The following is an 18,326-nucleotide window of genomic DNA, read 5'->3' on the forward strand; positions in this document are numbered from 1 at the left end:
GGGAGGGAGGGAGGGAGGGAGGGAGGGAGGGAGGGAGGGAGGGAGGGAGAAGAAAAGGTCTTAGAATAGCCTGGGTCATTTTTCAATATTGGCTCAAAGCATATTATTGCCCCCAAACCAGTCCTAAGTAAATCTTGAGTGTGTAGGCTATGTCTCTAGAATAACAGATTAATCCATTTTTTGTCCACTTTGATTTCTTTGACCATGTAGGTGATATGTGAGATTGCTTGTTACGCTACTCAAATGTAATTTCTTCTTTCACAGGATGAATATTCCATCTTTCCTCAGACATACTCCATAGATATTAATGGTTATATTCTTGTGTATTCTGTTACATCAATCAAAAGGTAAGGCCCGCTTCTGCTTGCTTGAGTTTATTTGCTGTGCTTAGATGGCATTAATCCTTCTATGAGATTATGCTGGAATTGGCAGTAGTAACAACTAGACTTTAATGGTTTTTAGTGGTTGTCTTGTGGAACAAACAGGTTGTTAAGGGCAAAAAACTTATCCCATTAGGTGTTCTCTTACACTGATGGAGTAAAAAACTCTGTTATTTCTTACCTCAGGCTGCCTAGCTGGATAGTGACTGAACATGATCTGAGCTTTTCTGCTGATTGCAATGGGAAATGCATTAATTGATTTACTTTCTGTGTGTTTTCACCGTATTAGTGTGGAGCATGGGCTGATTGCTAGGGCCCTCTCGCTAAGCAACATTCTGCAAATGTTTATTCAGAGATTAAATCAGCCCAGTTGTAGACTTTCCCATTTAAATATCTCACCTGTTCCACTTCGAATATTCTCAGTAAGGGCTGCTGAGTGTTGAATACACGCACGTGTGAAAAAGTGGTAGGAAAAAATAAAGGAATTCCTTGTGTTCGGTTTACTTTATATTAAAATGGTGAGTCTATGACATTTTCCATTTTTCCCACTATAAATATTACATAACAAACGTTTTAAAACATCGCCACTAAAATGGATGTCTGATTTTATGCTTTTTGTTTTATAGCTTTGAAGTGATCAAAGTTATCCATGGCAAACTGTTGGATATGGTGGGGAAAGTACAGTAAGTAGTAATAGTTTATCTCTTTTGTTAGATACTCATAATAGTATCTTCTGAACAATCAGATCAGGCACTGACTAGGGTACTTTGGCTTTTTTTTCTCTTGTATTAATAGGATACCTATTATGTTGGTTGGGAATAAGAAAGACCTACATATGGAAAGGTATGTAGCTTCTAAATACTGATTCATAAAGTCAAGTCTAAGACAATTTAGTCACTGAAGTTTCATTTTTAATTATTCTTATAGCAAGAATACTTTTAGCTGTAGCATATCCGTGTTTCCGTGTTCAGAAATGTGGCAGTGACTGTGCATCACAGAAGCAAAACTGCAGTAAAAATCTCAACCTGTCTCGGAAAATGTTTCCTCTTAAAAGAGAGCTCAAACACTATAGAAAATTATCTTTAGATTCTTTTACGTTACGGTTTTGCATAAAGCAGACTCTAAAAAGACGATGGTAGCAGTCATTTATTCAACAAATAGTTTTTTGAGTACCGGGCTTAGGATTAGAGCAGTGAACAGGGGAGGAGCCTGACACCTAGAGGAAGAGGCTCACTGGCTGAATTAACGCCTGCAGGACTGCACGGAGGGCCCTTTCGGGATTGCACCATCTTTGGGTGCTTGTAGCCGAGCTCGCTTCAAAATAACCAATTGCTGCAGACGCTGGAGTGTTGGCGTCCTGTTCTCCGAACTGTAAGAACTTGCTGGAGCAGGGGTAGCCACCCCATAAGGCAGTGTCTGCTCTGTTCCCCAGCTCAGGGGTAGTGGAAATGCTTCTCTGCATTTCCTACCGGGTGAGAATGTGAGCTGAGCATGCTCTGCTTCATAAGGAAAAAAACTGATTGAAGTGGAGCCTGTCTCATAAATCAGTTATAGATGTTTTTATAATAAAGGGCCAAGTACTTTAATTAGAATTTTCTTTTTCCATTAGGGTGATCAGTTATGAAGAAGGGAAAGCGTTAGCAGAATCTTGGAACGCAGCTTTTTTGGAGTCTTCTGCTAAAGAAAATCAGGTACGTGTTTTTTAAACTTCGTTTTGCCCTGCATCCCATCATTCATGGGCCTATGTTCCTCTCAGTCAGCATCTCACCACCATCTTCATCACTCCTGTTCAGTCTTCATCCTTCCACCATTTCTAATACCCATCTTTGGGTTGCTTTAGGACGATACTATTGATGTTTTAATTCAGTCAGTATTCTGCTTAAAATGGGACCTAGAATATTTGTAGGGTAAATAGAAATTAATAGTAAAGGCAATACTTCCTTTGAGAACATATAGTCTTATTTTTGTTTCATACTAAAGACTGGTACAGAAATAAGTCCAGGCATAGAAAAGAAACAAGAATGATCTCACATCACTTTGGCAATAATTTTGTACCCTTACCTCCCCCCTTTTCTGTTGGGTGGAACTGAGTTAGATGCGTGTGTTGTTTTAACACACAAACTGTTAAGAACCACTTTACAAGCATTTTTCCCAGTTTCAGCCCTGCAGATGTTCCTTTAAAAGGCATATCCGAGGAAGGATGTCACTTCTATTTCAGAAGGCTTCCCGTATCTCCTTCTCCCTTTTCCTCCGTGGCATTAATTTAGACCAGGAACATCCAAGCTTGTCTCCTGCTTCCATGAGTTCTCACCAGTGTATTTCTGTTTGCTGCCATTCACCTTCTGAAGCTACAAATCAGATGATGTCACCCTCAACTAAAACTGTCAGTGGGTTGCCCATCATCTGTAGAACAAACCCCAAAGCCCTAAGCATGATGCTGAGTGCGGTGTGTGATTCACTTTTCCGGTTTCTTCCTTCACTGTATCCCTGTACTCTTCAGTCGCACCAAATTCCTCCCACTTAATCAAATACAAGGGGTACTTCCAGATGCCTCCCCTTTACTCTCATTCTTCTCTGACTTGAAATATCCTTTCTCTAATTAACTACATACTTAAAGTATTTTCAACATGTGCTCTTGTTTGATCTTCCAATAAGATTAATTGGCTTTCATTTCTGTGAGGAAACTATAGTTCAGTGAGGGTGGGTGGCTTGATGTGGTTGAGGACAGTCAGCTGTTCTTCCCCAGCTCTGCCACCTTTCACCACTAAGACCCCAGTCCTCAGGGTTCTACTTAAATTCCACTTTCTCCTGGACCCCTGCATGATACGTCCAGCTAAAATTAATAGTAGCTTCTTCTCTCTTATCCCCTTTAATTCATTCTGAGATTCAAGGCCGTATCACTGGCCTTCATTTTCTCCATAATGTCCGGCACAGTGGTTTTATATCTACTAGGTGCTCGGTCAACCCAGGTATCCCTTGATAGGCAAATCTGTTTGTCCCTGTGTCCGCAGGTGAGAGAAGTTAAATCTGTACAATTGATTCCCGAGTTCCAGAGAGCAAGAGATTTATCTGCATCCATTTAGTGCAGAGAGTGAGAATTCAGATAAGAAGAGCTGAGATAGTAAGAGATACCTGTACTGCTTAATTGAATTAAATCAGACATTTATTGGGTGTCTGATCTATCCTTAAGATCATCCAGTTGAACTGTCTCATTTTAGAAGTGAGGCGTTTTAAGATCCAGAGAGGTAAATAACTTTTCTAAGGTCTATATTTCATATGGTATAAGAACTTGGACTAAATTTTAAATTTAACCCAAATTTAGTCCTCTCTCCTCTCCACCATGCTTTTCTGATGGATGGGAAGAGAGGGCATAACCAAAGTGTAATAGAGATTAGAGTGTTCCTGAGGGAGAGAGAGAGACCGTTCTGTATTAAAAAGTCTGTGTGTGAACCTTAAATGGAATCTGGTTCTAAAATCCCTCGTGTAAAAGACATTTTGGGTCAGTTGGGGAGATTTGATTACGTTTTAGATATATTAGGGAAATGGTGTTAATTGTCTTAGGTGTAATGATGGTGTTGGGATTATGAAGAGAATATCCTTATTCTTGGAAAATGCAAACCATAGTATGTAGGGGCCAAGTTTCATAATGTCTGCAGCTTAGTTTCAGATGGGATAGATGCGGGGGATGGACAGAAGGAGAGCAAGCAGATATAGCAAAGATGTTAGCATTTGTTGAACTCAGATAGCAGGGCTCAGGGCTTATTATACAATTGTCCCCATTTTTCTGTATGCTTAAAAATTTGCATAACAAAAATTGGAAGGTGGTGAGAAGGTACAAACTTCCAGTTACAAAATAAAGAAGGATGTGATGTATAGCATGGCGACTATGGTTAACAATGTTGCATATTTGAAAACCGCTAAGAGTAGATCTTAAAAGTTCTCATCATAAGAAAAAAAAGTTTGTAACTATGTGTGACCAGCCTTATCGTGGTGATCATTTCACAGTATATACATACATCGTCATTATGTTGTACACCTAGAACAAATACACGCTATGTGACAACTGTCTCAATTAAAAATTTTTTTTGATGTGGAGGAGTGACGTTGAATGGCCCTAAGTTATCTTTGGTTCTGCTTTTGCTAACTTCGCTCCGTTGTGTTTCTCTTCGGTGAAAATCTGAGGATACTAAAACAATTATTCTGTTTGACTTTATAATTATGTAGGCATCATCACCAGTTTCACTATTCACGTAGGTTCACGTAGCCCCTGTGCATTGTGTGTTACTGTTCTGTGCGTCTCTGGCCGTTGCTTTGTTATTCCTTCCAGCATCCTCAAAGGTGTCGACACCTTATGGACCCTACCTCGAATGTAATTAAGAGGGATTGCTTAGTAAGGCGTGTCGCCTCAGGTTAATTTATCTTTTGAGAGTGACCTGTAATGGTACGCTTAGGGTATGTTATTAAACTACTTTTTGGTTGGAGGATGCAGGCCTTTTCTCTATCTAGTTTATGTTATACTTTACCGTAGCTTAAGATTTTTAATATGGTTCTGGATAGATTTACTTTTTAACAACCTTTTAGTTTCCTTTAGAAGGTAGGATACTGCCTTTTCAGTACCCATATAAAAGATGAAATTGTTCTCAAGGCTTAAAGTTAAAATGAAAAAATTCCAACTGCTGTAATTCTTTTAAAGTTTTGATAAATTTAGTAGATTTATCTGATATTAACCAAAACTCTAAAAGAAGGCAAGGGTGCAGTACAGTGACCTCAAACATCCCAGACAAGCTAGAAGATCAGATGACCCAACTCACTGTTGTCTCGGTTACTTTAGCACCTTCATCAGATCAACAAATACCTTATGCGACGTGAAATAATCCTTAAAGGCAGAAAGATTCTTGTACCCAAGTTAGGTAAATACAGAGCTGATATGCGTATCCTTGGAAAGCAGCAGTCCTGACCAGCTGTCGAGACACTTCTCAGCCCTCTGTTGTGGCTCTTGTGACACTGCTCACCTTGTTGTTGAGCTGAAGACAGTTAGATCCTAAGCCCAGTGAGTTTCTGCCCATCGGGTGGGGAGAAACCAAGTAATTCTAATCCCTTATGTTAAGAGGTGTGATTGATTCTAATCCACATGTATACTAGAGTGCTTACTACTCTTGGTCTAGGTAGTAGGAAGAGAGAGAATTTGTGTAGTAAAGAGACATCCACGTCAATAGTCATGTGATCAGAGACCAATCTTTGTGAACCGCTCAAATTTTTTATTGATAAATTTTCAAATGTAGCTTTGTATTACTTAGCAAAAATCCAGTATTTTAAAATAAACTGTCCTCAGTGGAGTTCAGTCAGACTTGTTGATTACAAAGTGCACAGTGGTAAAAATTATCAAGTCCGTGAGAATACTGCACTTTGACTATTACTGAACTATGGGATGTGTTTGCAGTTCTGGCTTATTTTCTGTGGAGGCCTTCACAAATTGTATTTCAGCAATTTGATGGAAGAGAATGCATTTTGTCAGAGTCAGATCACACAGGTAATCAAGAAGAATGCTAAGACTTATCTAGAAAGCCAGATTCCAGGCACGCTCTATTTTTTTTGTAAGAGTTTGGCATGCATCTTTCCACACATTTTTCTGTGATTTTTTTTAGCTGTGTTGGGTCTTCATTGCTGCGCGCAGGCTTTCTCTAGTTGTGGTGAGCAGGGACTACTCTTGGTTGCGGTGCGCGGGCTTCTCATTGCGGTGGCTTCTCTTGTTGCGGAGCACAGGCTCTAGGCATGCAGGCTTCAGTAGTTGCGGCATGCATGCTCAGTAGTTGTGGCTCGCGTGCTCTAGAGCGCAGGCTCAGTAGTTGTGGCACGTGGGCTTAGTTGCTCCGTGGCATGTGGGATCTCCCTGACCAGGGCTCAAACCCGTGTCCCCTGCATTGGCAGGTGGATTCTAAACCACTGCGCCACAAGGGAAGCCCTGTGCTTTTTTTTTAGGATGAAATAAATAACAACTTGCCTGCATAGTCGTGGGAAAGGAGGGGAATTGGTAATGCAGAAAGGAGGGTGCTTGCTGAAGTCAGTGGCCTTGATTAGACAGGAGAGGTGGGCCTGGGGCTGGCTTGGGCTCACTTAGGGGTGCCTCCTTTGTGCCAGCAGGAAAGAGGGAAGCAGAATAGAAGAGCCCAAATTCAAGGGCATGGTCATTGGTGGACAGAGTATGGAGAGTTCGCTTATGAATGCTGCTTCTGTTTTCCCAGTGAAATGTAGAACCCAGTCATCAGCCGAGGGTGAGAGCAGGGAAGAGATTTAGCGATCCCAGTGGAAGGAAGAGGCATGACCCCTTCATTCTGGGGGCTGACTGGACCAGAGAAATGTGGTTGGGCTGCTGGGGCAGCAGGGGTCCCCTTTGGGTTCAGGGTCCTGGAGGTGTGTCCATGGGCTGTGTCCGCTGTGTGGCGCAGGCAGTGAGCAGGCAGACAGGTGGCAGGGAAGGGAGTCGGAGGCCGGTGACTGCCCTGGGGACGTCTGCGCTGGCCCGGGAGGCGAGAGAAGGAAGATGGGGGCGGGGGGGGTGGTGCTGCTTGGTGATGACAAGATCTGGGTGCTACCCTGCGAGGTTTTTGAAAACAGGAGCATTTTTGGATTATCACGATGACCGCATTTAAAGGACCGGGACTGACGTTCGGCCTAAGTGAGGATTTCCTGCCCTAAATGATGGTGGCTCCTCCTTGTGAAGGGCTGGTGCCTGGGGCTGAGAGGCGCAGTCGGGAGGGAGAGGAGGTCCCCGGGGGGGGGGTGTGCAAGGCCAGGGTGGCGCGAGTGGTGGCAGAGGTGGAGCGGCTGCCCCGGAGGAGGGGGGTGAGGCCGGGGGTGACTCGGGGCTCTAGGTGGCCTAGAGGAAGCAGGCTCGGAGGGCACGGGTGTCATCTCACGGCCTAAGAGCCAGAGCTGACAGTTTTTAGGAAGTGGGAGGGGAAAGGGTGTGACAGGCAAGGGGTGGGGTGCCAGGCCAGGCGAAAGAGCCCCAGCCCTGCTGTAGTCCCAGAGCGCCCGCAGGGCGGGCGAGGCGGGTGAGCCAGCAGGGGATACTCCACCCTGGAGGTCCAGAGGCGCCGCAGGAGGCGGAGTAGGCGGGGCTTCCTGTGACTGATGAAAGCAGGGCTCTGAAGTGTGATTTGAGGTTAGTTCCGGTGGTCTGCAGTCACCACGTGGGGGGAGGGGAGGGAGGAATCCCAGGCTCCTGCGGCCCCGGGGCCGCCTCGTTGGCCTCCACACCTGGACCTCCACGTGCAGGGCAGGCCGTGGGCCTTTTCCAGTCCCGCCAGCAGTATCAGTGTTCCTCGTGGCTCCGCTTTTAACGCTAACGTTGTCATCGGTTTTCTCTTTGGTTTCAGACTGCTGTTGATGTTTTTAGAAGGATAATTTTGGAGGCAGAGAAAATTGACGGGGCCGCCTCACAAGGGAAGTCTTCCTGCTTGGTGATGTGATTCTGCCGCAGACCCTGAGGGCACCGGGAGCCTGGCCTGCTGAGGAGGCAGCCTGCCCACTTTCCTTTAAGATAAACTCTGCTTCATTTCTCTTCTGTTAACCTGAAAGATTTCATTTGGGTCAGAGCTTCTCTCCCAACCCCTCCTTTCAGATTATGTTAAACTCTGACTCGGTCCAAATGAGTTCACTTCCATTTTCAAATTTTGAGCAATCATATTTTCAATTTATATATTGTATTTCTTAATAATATTATGACCAAGAATTTTATTGCATTAATTTTTCAGTGTAGTTTGTTGTTTAAAATAATGTAATCATCCAAATGATACATATTGTTACACTACTATTAACTAGGCTTCAGTATGTCAGTGTTTATTTCGTTGTGTTAAGTGTATACTTGTAAATAAAATAGCTGCAAAGCCTAATCGTTGTGCTCCTCAGTGTGGCTTTTAAAGAAAAAAACCTGTCCTCCTGAGGGTTTCTTTCCCTGCCTCCGAGGAGGCTCCAGCTTGGATTCCAGGAGCCAGTGGAGGATGTGGCCCACCAGGCAGCTGTGGGCACTTGGGGTAGAGTGCCCGAACTTGGGGGGGGGGCGTTCCTGTTGACTAAAGCTGAGTGACCTTGGGGGGGGTCTGTGAGGGGAGTTGCTCCCCAATAATAACTGTTCTCCCCACCTTGGTTGGAATGTTTCATGCAGGTAGGGCTGCAGGCTTACTTAGAGCCTTCCGGCCACCCTCTTGCTTGTCTCTTAGCTACTTGAAGAAAAGGGGACCTAAAGATACACTTACTGTCTCTCCTTTTACTTAGCTTGGTGTCCACGGCAGACAGGATGTGACTTAGAAAATAGATTGGCCTGTCACTATCCCAAAACCTCCAGGAGTTTAAAGGATGGGAAAGATTGCCTGGTAAGTGCTCTGTGTCAGGGCTTCATGAACCTCCCTCAAACCCAGACTGCCTACCTCCCGTTCTGCCAAGAGCAGCTTTGAGGGAGAATCGAGGATTTCAATTGCCTGGTGGCCATCACCTCGACTCTGAGAGTTCAAGCTGAGCGAAATTTTTTAAATGATGTTCCTTCCCAGTTAGAATTTCACAGCCATTTCTAACCTTTAGGGAAACGTTATTGAGTTTGTTGATAAAATAGAATATTGCTTTGGAACTGATTTTTTTTTTTTTTTTTTTTTTTTTGTGGTACGCGGGCCTCTCACTTGTTGTGGCCTCTCCCGTTGCGGAGCACAGGCTCCGGACGCACAGGCTCAGCGGCCATGGCTCACGGGGCCCAGCCGCTCCGCGGCATGTGGGATCTTCCCAGACCGGGGCACAAACCCACATCCCCTGCATCGGCAGGCGGATTCTCAACCACTGCGCCACCAGGGAAGCCCTGTAACTGATTTTTTAATGAAAAATTATGTTTTTAGAATATGCCATTATGGACTTCCCAGGTGGCACGGTGGTTTGAGAATCCACCTGCCAATGCAGGGGACACCGGTTCGAGCCCTGGTCCAGGAAGATCCCACATGCCGCAGAGCAACTAAGCCCGCGCGCCACAATACTGAGCCTGCACTCTAGAGCCCACAAGCCACAACTGCTGAGCCTGCGTGCCCACAACTACTGAAGTCCGTGAGCCTAGAGCCCGTGCTCCGCAACAAGAGAAGCCACCACAATGAGAAACCAGCACACCGCAACCAAGAGTAGCCCCTGGTTGCCGCAACTAGAGAAAGCCTGCGTGCAGCAACGAAGGCCCAACATGGCCAACAATTAATTAATTTTTAAAAAAAGAATGTGTCATTATTTTGAATCTTTATAGTGTTTGTGTCTTATCATTCAAGGATGAAATTTGAGCCAGGATGAAAAAGGCCTCCACCAAATACTTTTTAAATACAAATAAGTTTTAGCAATGTAGTATCATTACTTATTAACAGGGTTTATTCTTAGGCCTAATATGTGTCAGTACTCACTGGATGGAACCACATTAAATCTGGATTCAGTTCATCCAGGCAACATTTTACATCTGATAAGTTATTTCTGTGTAAATGGAATCTTGGGGCAGCCTGTTCTTGCAACTACAGTTTGACTCTCACGAAATGTCCTCTAGGCCTAGCTGCCCTGTTTGGAGGTGACGTGGATCTCTTTACATGGTGTGGCTCAGCTGTTCATTCAGATGTTTTCTGAGCACCTGCTGTGTGCTGCACACCGTTCTAAGTGCCGTGAACACAACAGAACTCTGCACCCTGTAGAACTTACGTCTGACCTTGCCCCTTGAATAGCACAGGGCAGGCAGTCCTGCTTCCCAGTGTGGTGACCCATCCACAAGATGGTTGATTGGATTATCTGATGGGCTGTGCTTGTGATGTGTTCCGAGGGTGATGTTGCTGAGGGGTGCTCTCCAGTGGTGGGGAGCACGTGACCTGGAGGTGGTGGTGGAAGGCGGTCAGCAGTACCTCTTCTGCTTTGCTTCACGTCCACCCTGTGAAGCAGGTGCTGCCCTATTTACAGTGAGGAAACTGCCTGAGAGGTGTCAGCGACAGTCATTAGCCACATTCACTGAAGAAATTCTTAGAACTGCCAGGTTTGACTTAAATGTCGTTACTTAATAGTGTATTTCATCACTCCTAAGACCTTTCCTTACATTTTAGCATTTTTCTTTTTTTTTTTTTTCTGATTTGAATTTTTCTTTTAAGTTCGGATGGAAAATTAAGAACACTTCCGGGACTTCCCTGGTGGCACAGTGGTTAAGAATCCGCCAGCCAATGCAGGGGAGACGTGTTCAATCCCTGGTCCGGGAAGATCCCACATGCTGCGGAGCAACTAAGCCCACGCGCCACAGCTACTGAGTACACGTGCCACAGCTACTGAAGGCCGCGGGCCTAGAGCCCCTGCTCCGCAACGAGAAGCCACCGCGATGAGAAGCCCGCGCGCAGCAACGAAGACCCAACGCAGCCAAAAATAAATAAATAAACATCCTTCTTTAAAAAAAACTATGAAAAAGAACACTTCCAATTCAAAGTTTTAAGCACAAAATTCAGGTATGTTGTGTGGTGGACTTGCTTCTTCAGCTGGAGGTGAACGTGGCAGCCGATGGAAAGAATCCGCACGAACAAACAGCAAACTGCACAAGGATTGTCCCCGTGAAGAAGCCGGTGACGTAAGGATTGTCCCCGTGAAGAAGCCGGTGACGTCGCGTTTGATTTTCCCAGCTTGGCTCCTTCCCCAAAGTTTAGGCTCTGGAGTCCTGAGTCTTCGGCATTTAACTAGTTCTTCGTTGGGGGCAGGGGCTGGGACTGTCCCGCCACATGTAAACCGATCTTTGTCATAGATGGCTTTTATAATGAGAGAGCAGCCGGGGCGCGTTGCCACATCTTCCCCATTCTCCGTATGTTCCTTGGTGATGCAGAAGTTATCCCCACACGGGCAGGGGTAGAAGTACATCTCCGAGACCTCGTCATATTGGAAGTCCTTGATCTCCACCTCATGAAACACTGCCATCGTCACTGGGGCCAGGAGAGGTCTTGTCGCCTCCGCCATTTTAGCATCTTTCTTAGTAGGACATACAACGCAGCCTTAGATTCACTGAAGCACAGTGGGTGTGAATACAAAACTCGGTGCATATCCAAGGCTGTCTTGCAGCTCATAATACAAAGTGTAAAATCACAGGACAAATTCAGATTAATGTGATGGAATTTTGCTAAAACGAAATTGTTCACCCCCCGCCCTCTCTAGAGCGCCGTGTCTCCCCGCCGTGTCACTGACGGTGCTCTCGCCTGAATTGCTCATCACCTCCTTGTCACCACGTCCAGTAGGTACTTCCTGGCCTCTGTCCTGACCCTCCAGCATTGCACGCAGTTGGTGACTTCTCTCTGAAGGTCTCTGTTTCCGCCTTCTGGTCTTCCTCCCAGCTCACTGTTGCTGCCTTGGCCTCCTCGGCTGTTGCCTCCTCCGTTAACCTCTCGATGGGCCATTTTTCCTTCTCCCCTTCCTTGATTTCATCCTGTCACATAGCTCTCACTGCCGTGTTTCCTGAAGACCAAAATTCCTTTCTCGCACCCTGACCTCTGGGCTCCAGGCTTGTCTTCTCTTAGATGTCTCATAGGCATCTGAAGTTTATCATGCCCAAATTCTTGATTTTCCCTAAAAACGTGGTCTCCCCTGGACCCTGCTTCAGGAAATGGCACCATTATCCACTAGATACTAAAGCTAGGAGTTGGGGAGCCATCCTCTACCTTTTCCCTTGTGTCCCCTCCCAGCCAATCCATTAACAAATCCTAAAGGCCCTGCCTTCAAAAATCTTATATTTTGCCCACTTTTCTCCATCTTCACTGCATGCTAGTCTCTAACACCACACCCTCCAAATCATTTCCTGCAGCCCAAGTCAACTTTTTTTTTTTTTTTTTTTTTTTTGCCACACCGCATCACCTGTGGGATCTTAGTTCCCCGACCAGGGGTCAAACCTGGGTCCACGGCAGTGAAAGCCCAAGTCTTAACCCCTGGACCACCAGGGAATTCCCCAAGTCAACTTGTTTAAAACATAAATTGTTCTGTGTTACCCCTTTGCTTAAAATCCTTTAGTAATAACTGTGCCTGCTCAGGGTCTCCAGGGCATCTCATTCTCCAGCCTTGTTAAAAAAAGATGAGGTTTTTTGTTAGTTTGTCCTTGCCTTAATGTCGAATAAACGGCCACTGATTGTTTTTGACCAACACCCCCAGGGAAAAGGCAGTCAGGTCAAAGATAAGCCTTGCAGATGGGGTTTTCCAGGGAACGACCAGACACTGCAGATGATGACAGATTTCTGATCAGGGGGCTGAGAAAGCACCAGCCCCATCTTGACCCTGCATGCAGCTGCTAAGGAGGGGTCTGGCAACAGGGCAAGTGACAGTGCCACAGATCTCGCTGTGCTGAGAATCAGCCGGTTTCCTTAAACACCCTTGGACTGGTGCAAGCCTTTAATCTCCAGACCTATGAAAAAGTGATATATTTGGACAGTTTTTTCGCCAGTGTTCTCACCGAGTTCTTGAAGGGTCCTCCTGCGCTCTCCCCAATGGCAACCCTCCAGGGTCTCCGCTGTAGCTGTTTGTTGAACGGATGAGTAGCTGAGCCCTCCCATGGGCTGCTTCCTAGACGGCTTCCGTGGAACTTGGCCTGTGTCTGCTGCAGGGTAGGGGAAATCCTCACCATTCACACAGTGCACCGGGATGACCTTTAATCTTGGGTCCACCCCTTTCCGGCTCCCAAAAAGGAAGGAGTGCAGCTACCGGGCGCCCCTACCATTGTTGGTGCAGCCAGCCTCGGACGCCTCGGACTCAGATGGTAGCAGTCTTCGTTAACAGTAAGTCAGAGGACGCAGAATACGCCGCTGCCTTTTATTTTTTGATTGATTTATTTATTTTTGGCTGCGTTGGGTCTCTGTTGCTGCACGCAGGCTTTCTCTAGTTGTGGCGAGCGGGGGCTGATCTTTGTCACAGTGCGCGGGCTTCTCATTGCTGTGGCTTTTCGTTGCGGAGCAAGGGCTCTAGGTTGTGGACTTAAGTCGTTGGGGCACGTGTACTCAGTGGTTGTGGCTCGCGGGCTCTAGAGCGCAGGCTCAGTAGTTGTGGCGCACGGGCTTAGCTGCTCCGTGGCATGTGGGATCTTCCTGGGCCAGGGCTTGAACCTGTGTCCCCTTCATTGGCAGGCTGATTCTTAGCCACTGTGCCACCAGGGAAGCCCCACGCCCGCTGCCTTTTAGATGATCGGCTAAATGGAAACAAGGTTTAACAATTCGTGGAGAAGTCTAGACTCCAGAGAAAAACATCTCCAGCTCCTGCGGGCTGCAGCCACATGTGAAAGGCTTGCTTGCAGAAGGCTTCTGGCTGCCCTGGTGACTCCAGTTGACCGAGACTGTTGTGCAGGTGAACAGAGGCTGCCGTGAAGGCTGTGCCAGCAGGAAACCAGGGCGCCTTCAGAAGCGTTCTCAGAAAATTCCAGAATCACCCCACTCCTTCACCTCCCCAAGAGCAGACAGTTTTACATTAAGCCAAAAAACTTGACATTGAGTAACATTTTTGTGTTACCCATTCTTATTACCTTTCTGTACCTTTGATAGCTTCCTAGAATGACCTGGGGAAGTCAGCTATGGAGTTAGGACTGCAAAGATGCTGAGAGCTAACTTAGCATCTGTTTTCAGAGGAGGGGCCTGATCCCAGAGAGACCCCCCCCAACTCTTAGTTCATTGTTCGCACTACTGCACGTGTGAACACAACCCCAATACCCACAGGGAACCCCAAATAAATGCAGCCTCGGACTAAGACTCAGAACGTAGCCCATCCAGAGATGGGTCCCGTCTCTGCAGCTAGTGCATATCTTTGGGTAACTTCTTTATAGTCTCTGGTCTTGATTCCTGCGCCTAGGAAACCTCCCTTTGTCAGGGATTGTTGTAACGGACCCAAGTATGAAAACCTTCGCTGTTCACAAAGCCCAAATACAAGTGCAGACCATGGCCCTGCGGATGACGAGCTGACCCAGACCCCCGGCCTGAGTTTTCCACCTGACGGCAGGGCCTCCACTGCTTTCTGAAGCTCCCGAGGTTCCCACCTGTGCGTCCCCCGCCATAGTCGGTGACTCCGAATTCCGGCAGTGCTGCCGTATCATCACGGGGCTGCACGTCCAAAAAGGCAAGATGGAGAATCACAGATTACTTCCACAAGCAAGTTTATCACACCAAAAAAAAAAAGTTTCCTTCCAGTCTGGCCCGAGGTATCAAGAACACATGATAATAAAAAAAAGACGTGCGGCTCTGCCACAGTTCACGGTCACATGCCCTGAAGGTCCCTCTGGACCCGCAGGGCTCAGTCGCGCACACGCCCCGTTGAACCCTGTGGCCGTGCAGTGGATGAGCCCTGGTTGGGGGACAGACAGCTTGTTCCTTCAGATTCCGAGTGGGGACCTCGGTCCTTCCTCTGAGGACGTCATCACGCTCAAAGGCCCCTCCAGCTCCCACGTTCTATTACAACCTGGGAAATGGCCTTTGCTCATTTTTTGTTTCTTCTTCTTTTTTTTTTTTTGGCTGCGCCATGCAGCTTGCAGGATCTTAGTTCACTAACCAGGGATCGAACCCACACCCTTGGCAGCGAAAGCACAGAGTCCTAACCACTGGACCGCCAGGGAATTCCCAGCTCATCTTTTTAAGTTATGAATTTTCTCAAGAAATAGCATAGGATTCTGGAAATATTATGGCCTCGGCAATCAAGACCTTTCACCCAGTTCTTACTGCTGCCCAAGAAAGGCCCAGGCAGAGCTTTGATTTATTTCTTCCAAAAACAAAGCAGCCCCTTTCCGGCTGCCGCTCCCACAGGGAGAGCCGCCCTCTGCAAGAGTCGCTGGCTTCCTAGTGTTTTATCATTTTAGTCCCTCCTCCTTCTCCCATCATTACCAGATCAACGAAGAATCCAAGTAAAACCATACGGTAATCTCTGGCTTTTCTATGGGCATCGCTGTGAGGTTGACATGCCCTGAACTTTACCCTAAAAGGCTGAAGCAGAGTGCCAGCCTGGTGTTGACAGCTGGTGCAGCTGGAAAGGTTACATTCCTCGGCCCTGACGTGTGGATTTGTATTATCCCAGAGCAGAAATCATTCAGAGGCACGACCTTTTCTGTGCCTGTAACTGGAGCGTTGCGTGACGTTGTAAAATGATGGAAACAGCTCCAAGTCGGCCACCGACTCCCCTGTGATGCCTGCGGGGGCGGCTCATCTGCTGGCCACTGGTTCTCAAACTCTGACACATTCCAGAGCCACCTGGAAGGCTTGGGAAGGCACAAGGGGTGGGGTGGGGGGCTCATGCCCAGAGTTTCTGATTCCGCGAAGACATCTGGATTTCTGGCAAGTTCCAGGGCTGCTATTACTAGTGGTTCAGGGACCACATTTTGAGAACCGCTTAGGCAATGATACCTAAGAATGAGGGGGGACCACAGGTAGCAGTTCTATGACTGCAGGACGTCAGAGCATATGCTGAGTGACCAACCGCCCCGGTTTGCCTGGGACTTGAGGGGCATCGAATTCTGTCCTCTCAAAAATCTATGTTGTAGCTGATCCCCAGCACCTGTGAATGTGACCTCATCTGGAAATAGGGTCTTTGCAGACGTAGTTAGGATGAGGTCATACTAGAGTAGCGTGGGTCCTGAGCCAATGACTAGTGTCCTTATAAAAAGCGGAAATCTGGACTCGGAGAGACAGATACACAGAAGGAAGAACGCCATATGAGGACAGAGGCAGAGACTGTAGTGATGCAGCTACGTGCCAAAGGATGCCAGGGATTGCCAGCCACCACCAGAAGCCGGGGGAACATGGAACTGATTCCTCTCTGAGCCTCCAGAGAGGAACCAAGCCTGCCAACATCTGGATTTCAGACTTCTGGCCTCGTATCTGGGAGACAATACATTTCTGTTGTTCTAAGCCACCCCATTTGTGGTACTTGTTGTGGCCGCCCTCGGGGGTCCCACAAGGTCAGACTTTCACTTTGAAAACCAGGACAGTCCCTGGCAAACCAGAACGAGCTGGTCACCGTAAACATGATCAAGCGCAGTTCACACGGCCGGAACGCTCAGGTTTACAGAGGAGGGAGCTGATGCTCTGAGAAGCTGTGACCTGCTGTCCTTGGTCCACTCGGGCCGTGCTCACTGAACACCACAGACTGGGGTGGCCCATGACAGCGGAGGTTTCTCTCTCATCGTTGGAGGCTGCAAAGTCCAAGATCGAGGCGCCGGCAGACTGGGTCTCGGAGAGGCCTGCCCCCTGGCTTACAGGCATGGTCCTCATGTGGTGGGAGGGATGAGGGAGCTCTCGGGGTCTTCATTAGGCACAGGCCCATTCGTGAGGCTCCACCCTTATGACTGCGCACCTCCCGAAGACCCCAGCGCCTCACACCACCACACTGGGGCTTAGGATTTCAACCTCTGAATTTGGGGGACGCAAACATTCAGTCTGTGACGCATGCCAAGGGTCACCTCGCATTCGTGTGAGAACCTAGAACACGAGCCTTCTAAGAGTGGACCACGGCCCCCAGATGTTTCACGTACACGTGAGTGTGGACACATGTGTGCACTGTTGGGCCGCACCCCGCAGGCCTACAAGACCGAAGAAAGAGCCCAGAGTCAGCAACACAGACATCAGTGGTCTGATGGATGGGGGAGCTTACACGTCTGCAGCAAGGTCCCGGAGCGACACCCCACCGTGTGAGGCTGACAGCAGGACGTGGCGTTAGCCTTTGCTTCCGGTGGGGAAGGTGGGGAAGGGGAGATGACCGGACGTCAGGTTGGCTCATTAGTTACCAGGGAAACCAGCAGAAGGGCACACCCCTCACCGCCCCTTTGATAAGAACAGTCACCAGCTGGGGCCTGGGGCACGTACGTAGGAAGCTCAGTCTTGTGCGTAGGGTGTAGGTGAAGCAGGCCCTAGTCCGGAAGGGGATGTACAGAGAGCAAGAGAGCTGCCATCACGAGAGGCCTGACCGTACAGCACATACGTGAGCGTGTGAGCCGCACTGCAGCCTCAGGTGGGGGTGGGGGGCTTCGTGCAGAGTCACACTCAGTGGGTTCCGGGCGAGACCTAGATTTTGAATTTCTGACGAGTGCAACGTGATGCCGATGCTGCTGGAAGCTGCCTGGGTTATATAACCCCCTCAGGAAGATGCAGCCCCTGGAATAAAGAAGTGACCTCGGGCTGACTGCTGGGGAGGGTGGAGGACCCACGTTCTCGCCCTTGCTCTGCCACCTGGGGGGACAATCCACATTTCTGGATTCACCTTTTTCCATCTGCAAAACGAAGAAGCAGTTGAACCCAATCGGTTGTTTCCACTTATGCCTGTTTCTCGAGCTGGATGCTGGTGTTCCACTACAAAATGAAAATTGTTTTAGGCAAAAATTTTATTTCAATCTTGAGGTTGTTTTTCCCAGTGATTTTTCTTAAATAGGTGACACCTGCAGCCAGTTGTCCAAGTGACTTAACCCCAAATAACACATCTATTTTAAGGGCTGCCGGTGCGTCCGGGGGTGAGGGCGGGGCGAGGTGGGTCTCTCTTAAGTTGAGAGCAACTGGGGCGGAGTCTGAGCCCCCGCCCCGCCCCCGGCCGCGTTTGCTCTGTCGCCCCCTGGAGTCCGAGGAAGGCACGGACTCTGCGCCCTTTTTCTCCGCATTCCTGACCCTCTGCAGCCCGTACTGGGGTGTAGGTACCCGAGGCCCTGCAAGCTTGTCCATGGTTTCTTCTCTCACCTTCCGAGATTCCTTTTCGGGTTTTCGGGGTGAAGGGCGATCGGAAAGCGGGGGACTCCGCAGGAGAGGGAGGGGAGCCCGACGCCGGGGTAGGGGCGGGGGGGGGGGGCGGTCGGCGGGGGGAGGGGGAGGCCCGGTGCTCCGCGTGTTAACATCTCAGAGCTCCGCAAGGAAGGGGGTGTGAGAGATGCCACGCGGTTGTCCCGGCCCCCAAGTCCACGCGCACGCGCCACGGCCC

The 18,326-nt window shown here is 48.2% G+C and overlaps 1 protein-coding gene across 1 annotated transcript in view; it reads left to right on the plus strand.

Annotated features, from left to right (window-relative positions):
* RHEB (Ras homolog, mTORC1 binding) overlaps positions 1 to 8,275 on the plus strand; it is a 47,589-nt gene extending 39,314 nt beyond the window's left edge. Inside the window, exons 4-8 of the mRNA XM_032643555.1 lie at positions 265 to 347; positions 1,007 to 1,063; positions 1,176 to 1,223; positions 1,990 to 2,071; positions 7,760 to 8,275. Of these exons, the coding sequence (XP_032499446.1) occupies positions 265 to 347; positions 1,007 to 1,063; positions 1,176 to 1,223; positions 1,990 to 2,071; positions 7,760 to 7,852 (363 nt within the window). The 3' untranslated portion in view covers positions 7,853 to 8,275. The remainder of the gene's footprint in view (positions 1 to 264; positions 348 to 1,006; positions 1,064 to 1,175; positions 1,224 to 1,989; positions 2,072 to 7,759) is intronic.
* Positions 8,276 to 18,326: the final 10,051 nt, after the last annotated feature.

The sequence above is a fragment of the Phocoena sinus genome, chromosome 9 (assembly GCF_008692025.1).
Source record: "Phocoena sinus isolate mPhoSin1 chromosome 9, mPhoSin1.pri, whole genome shotgun sequence".
NCBI classification, from domain to species: domain Eukaryota; kingdom Metazoa; phylum Chordata; class Mammalia; order Artiodactyla; family Phocoenidae; genus Phocoena; species Phocoena sinus.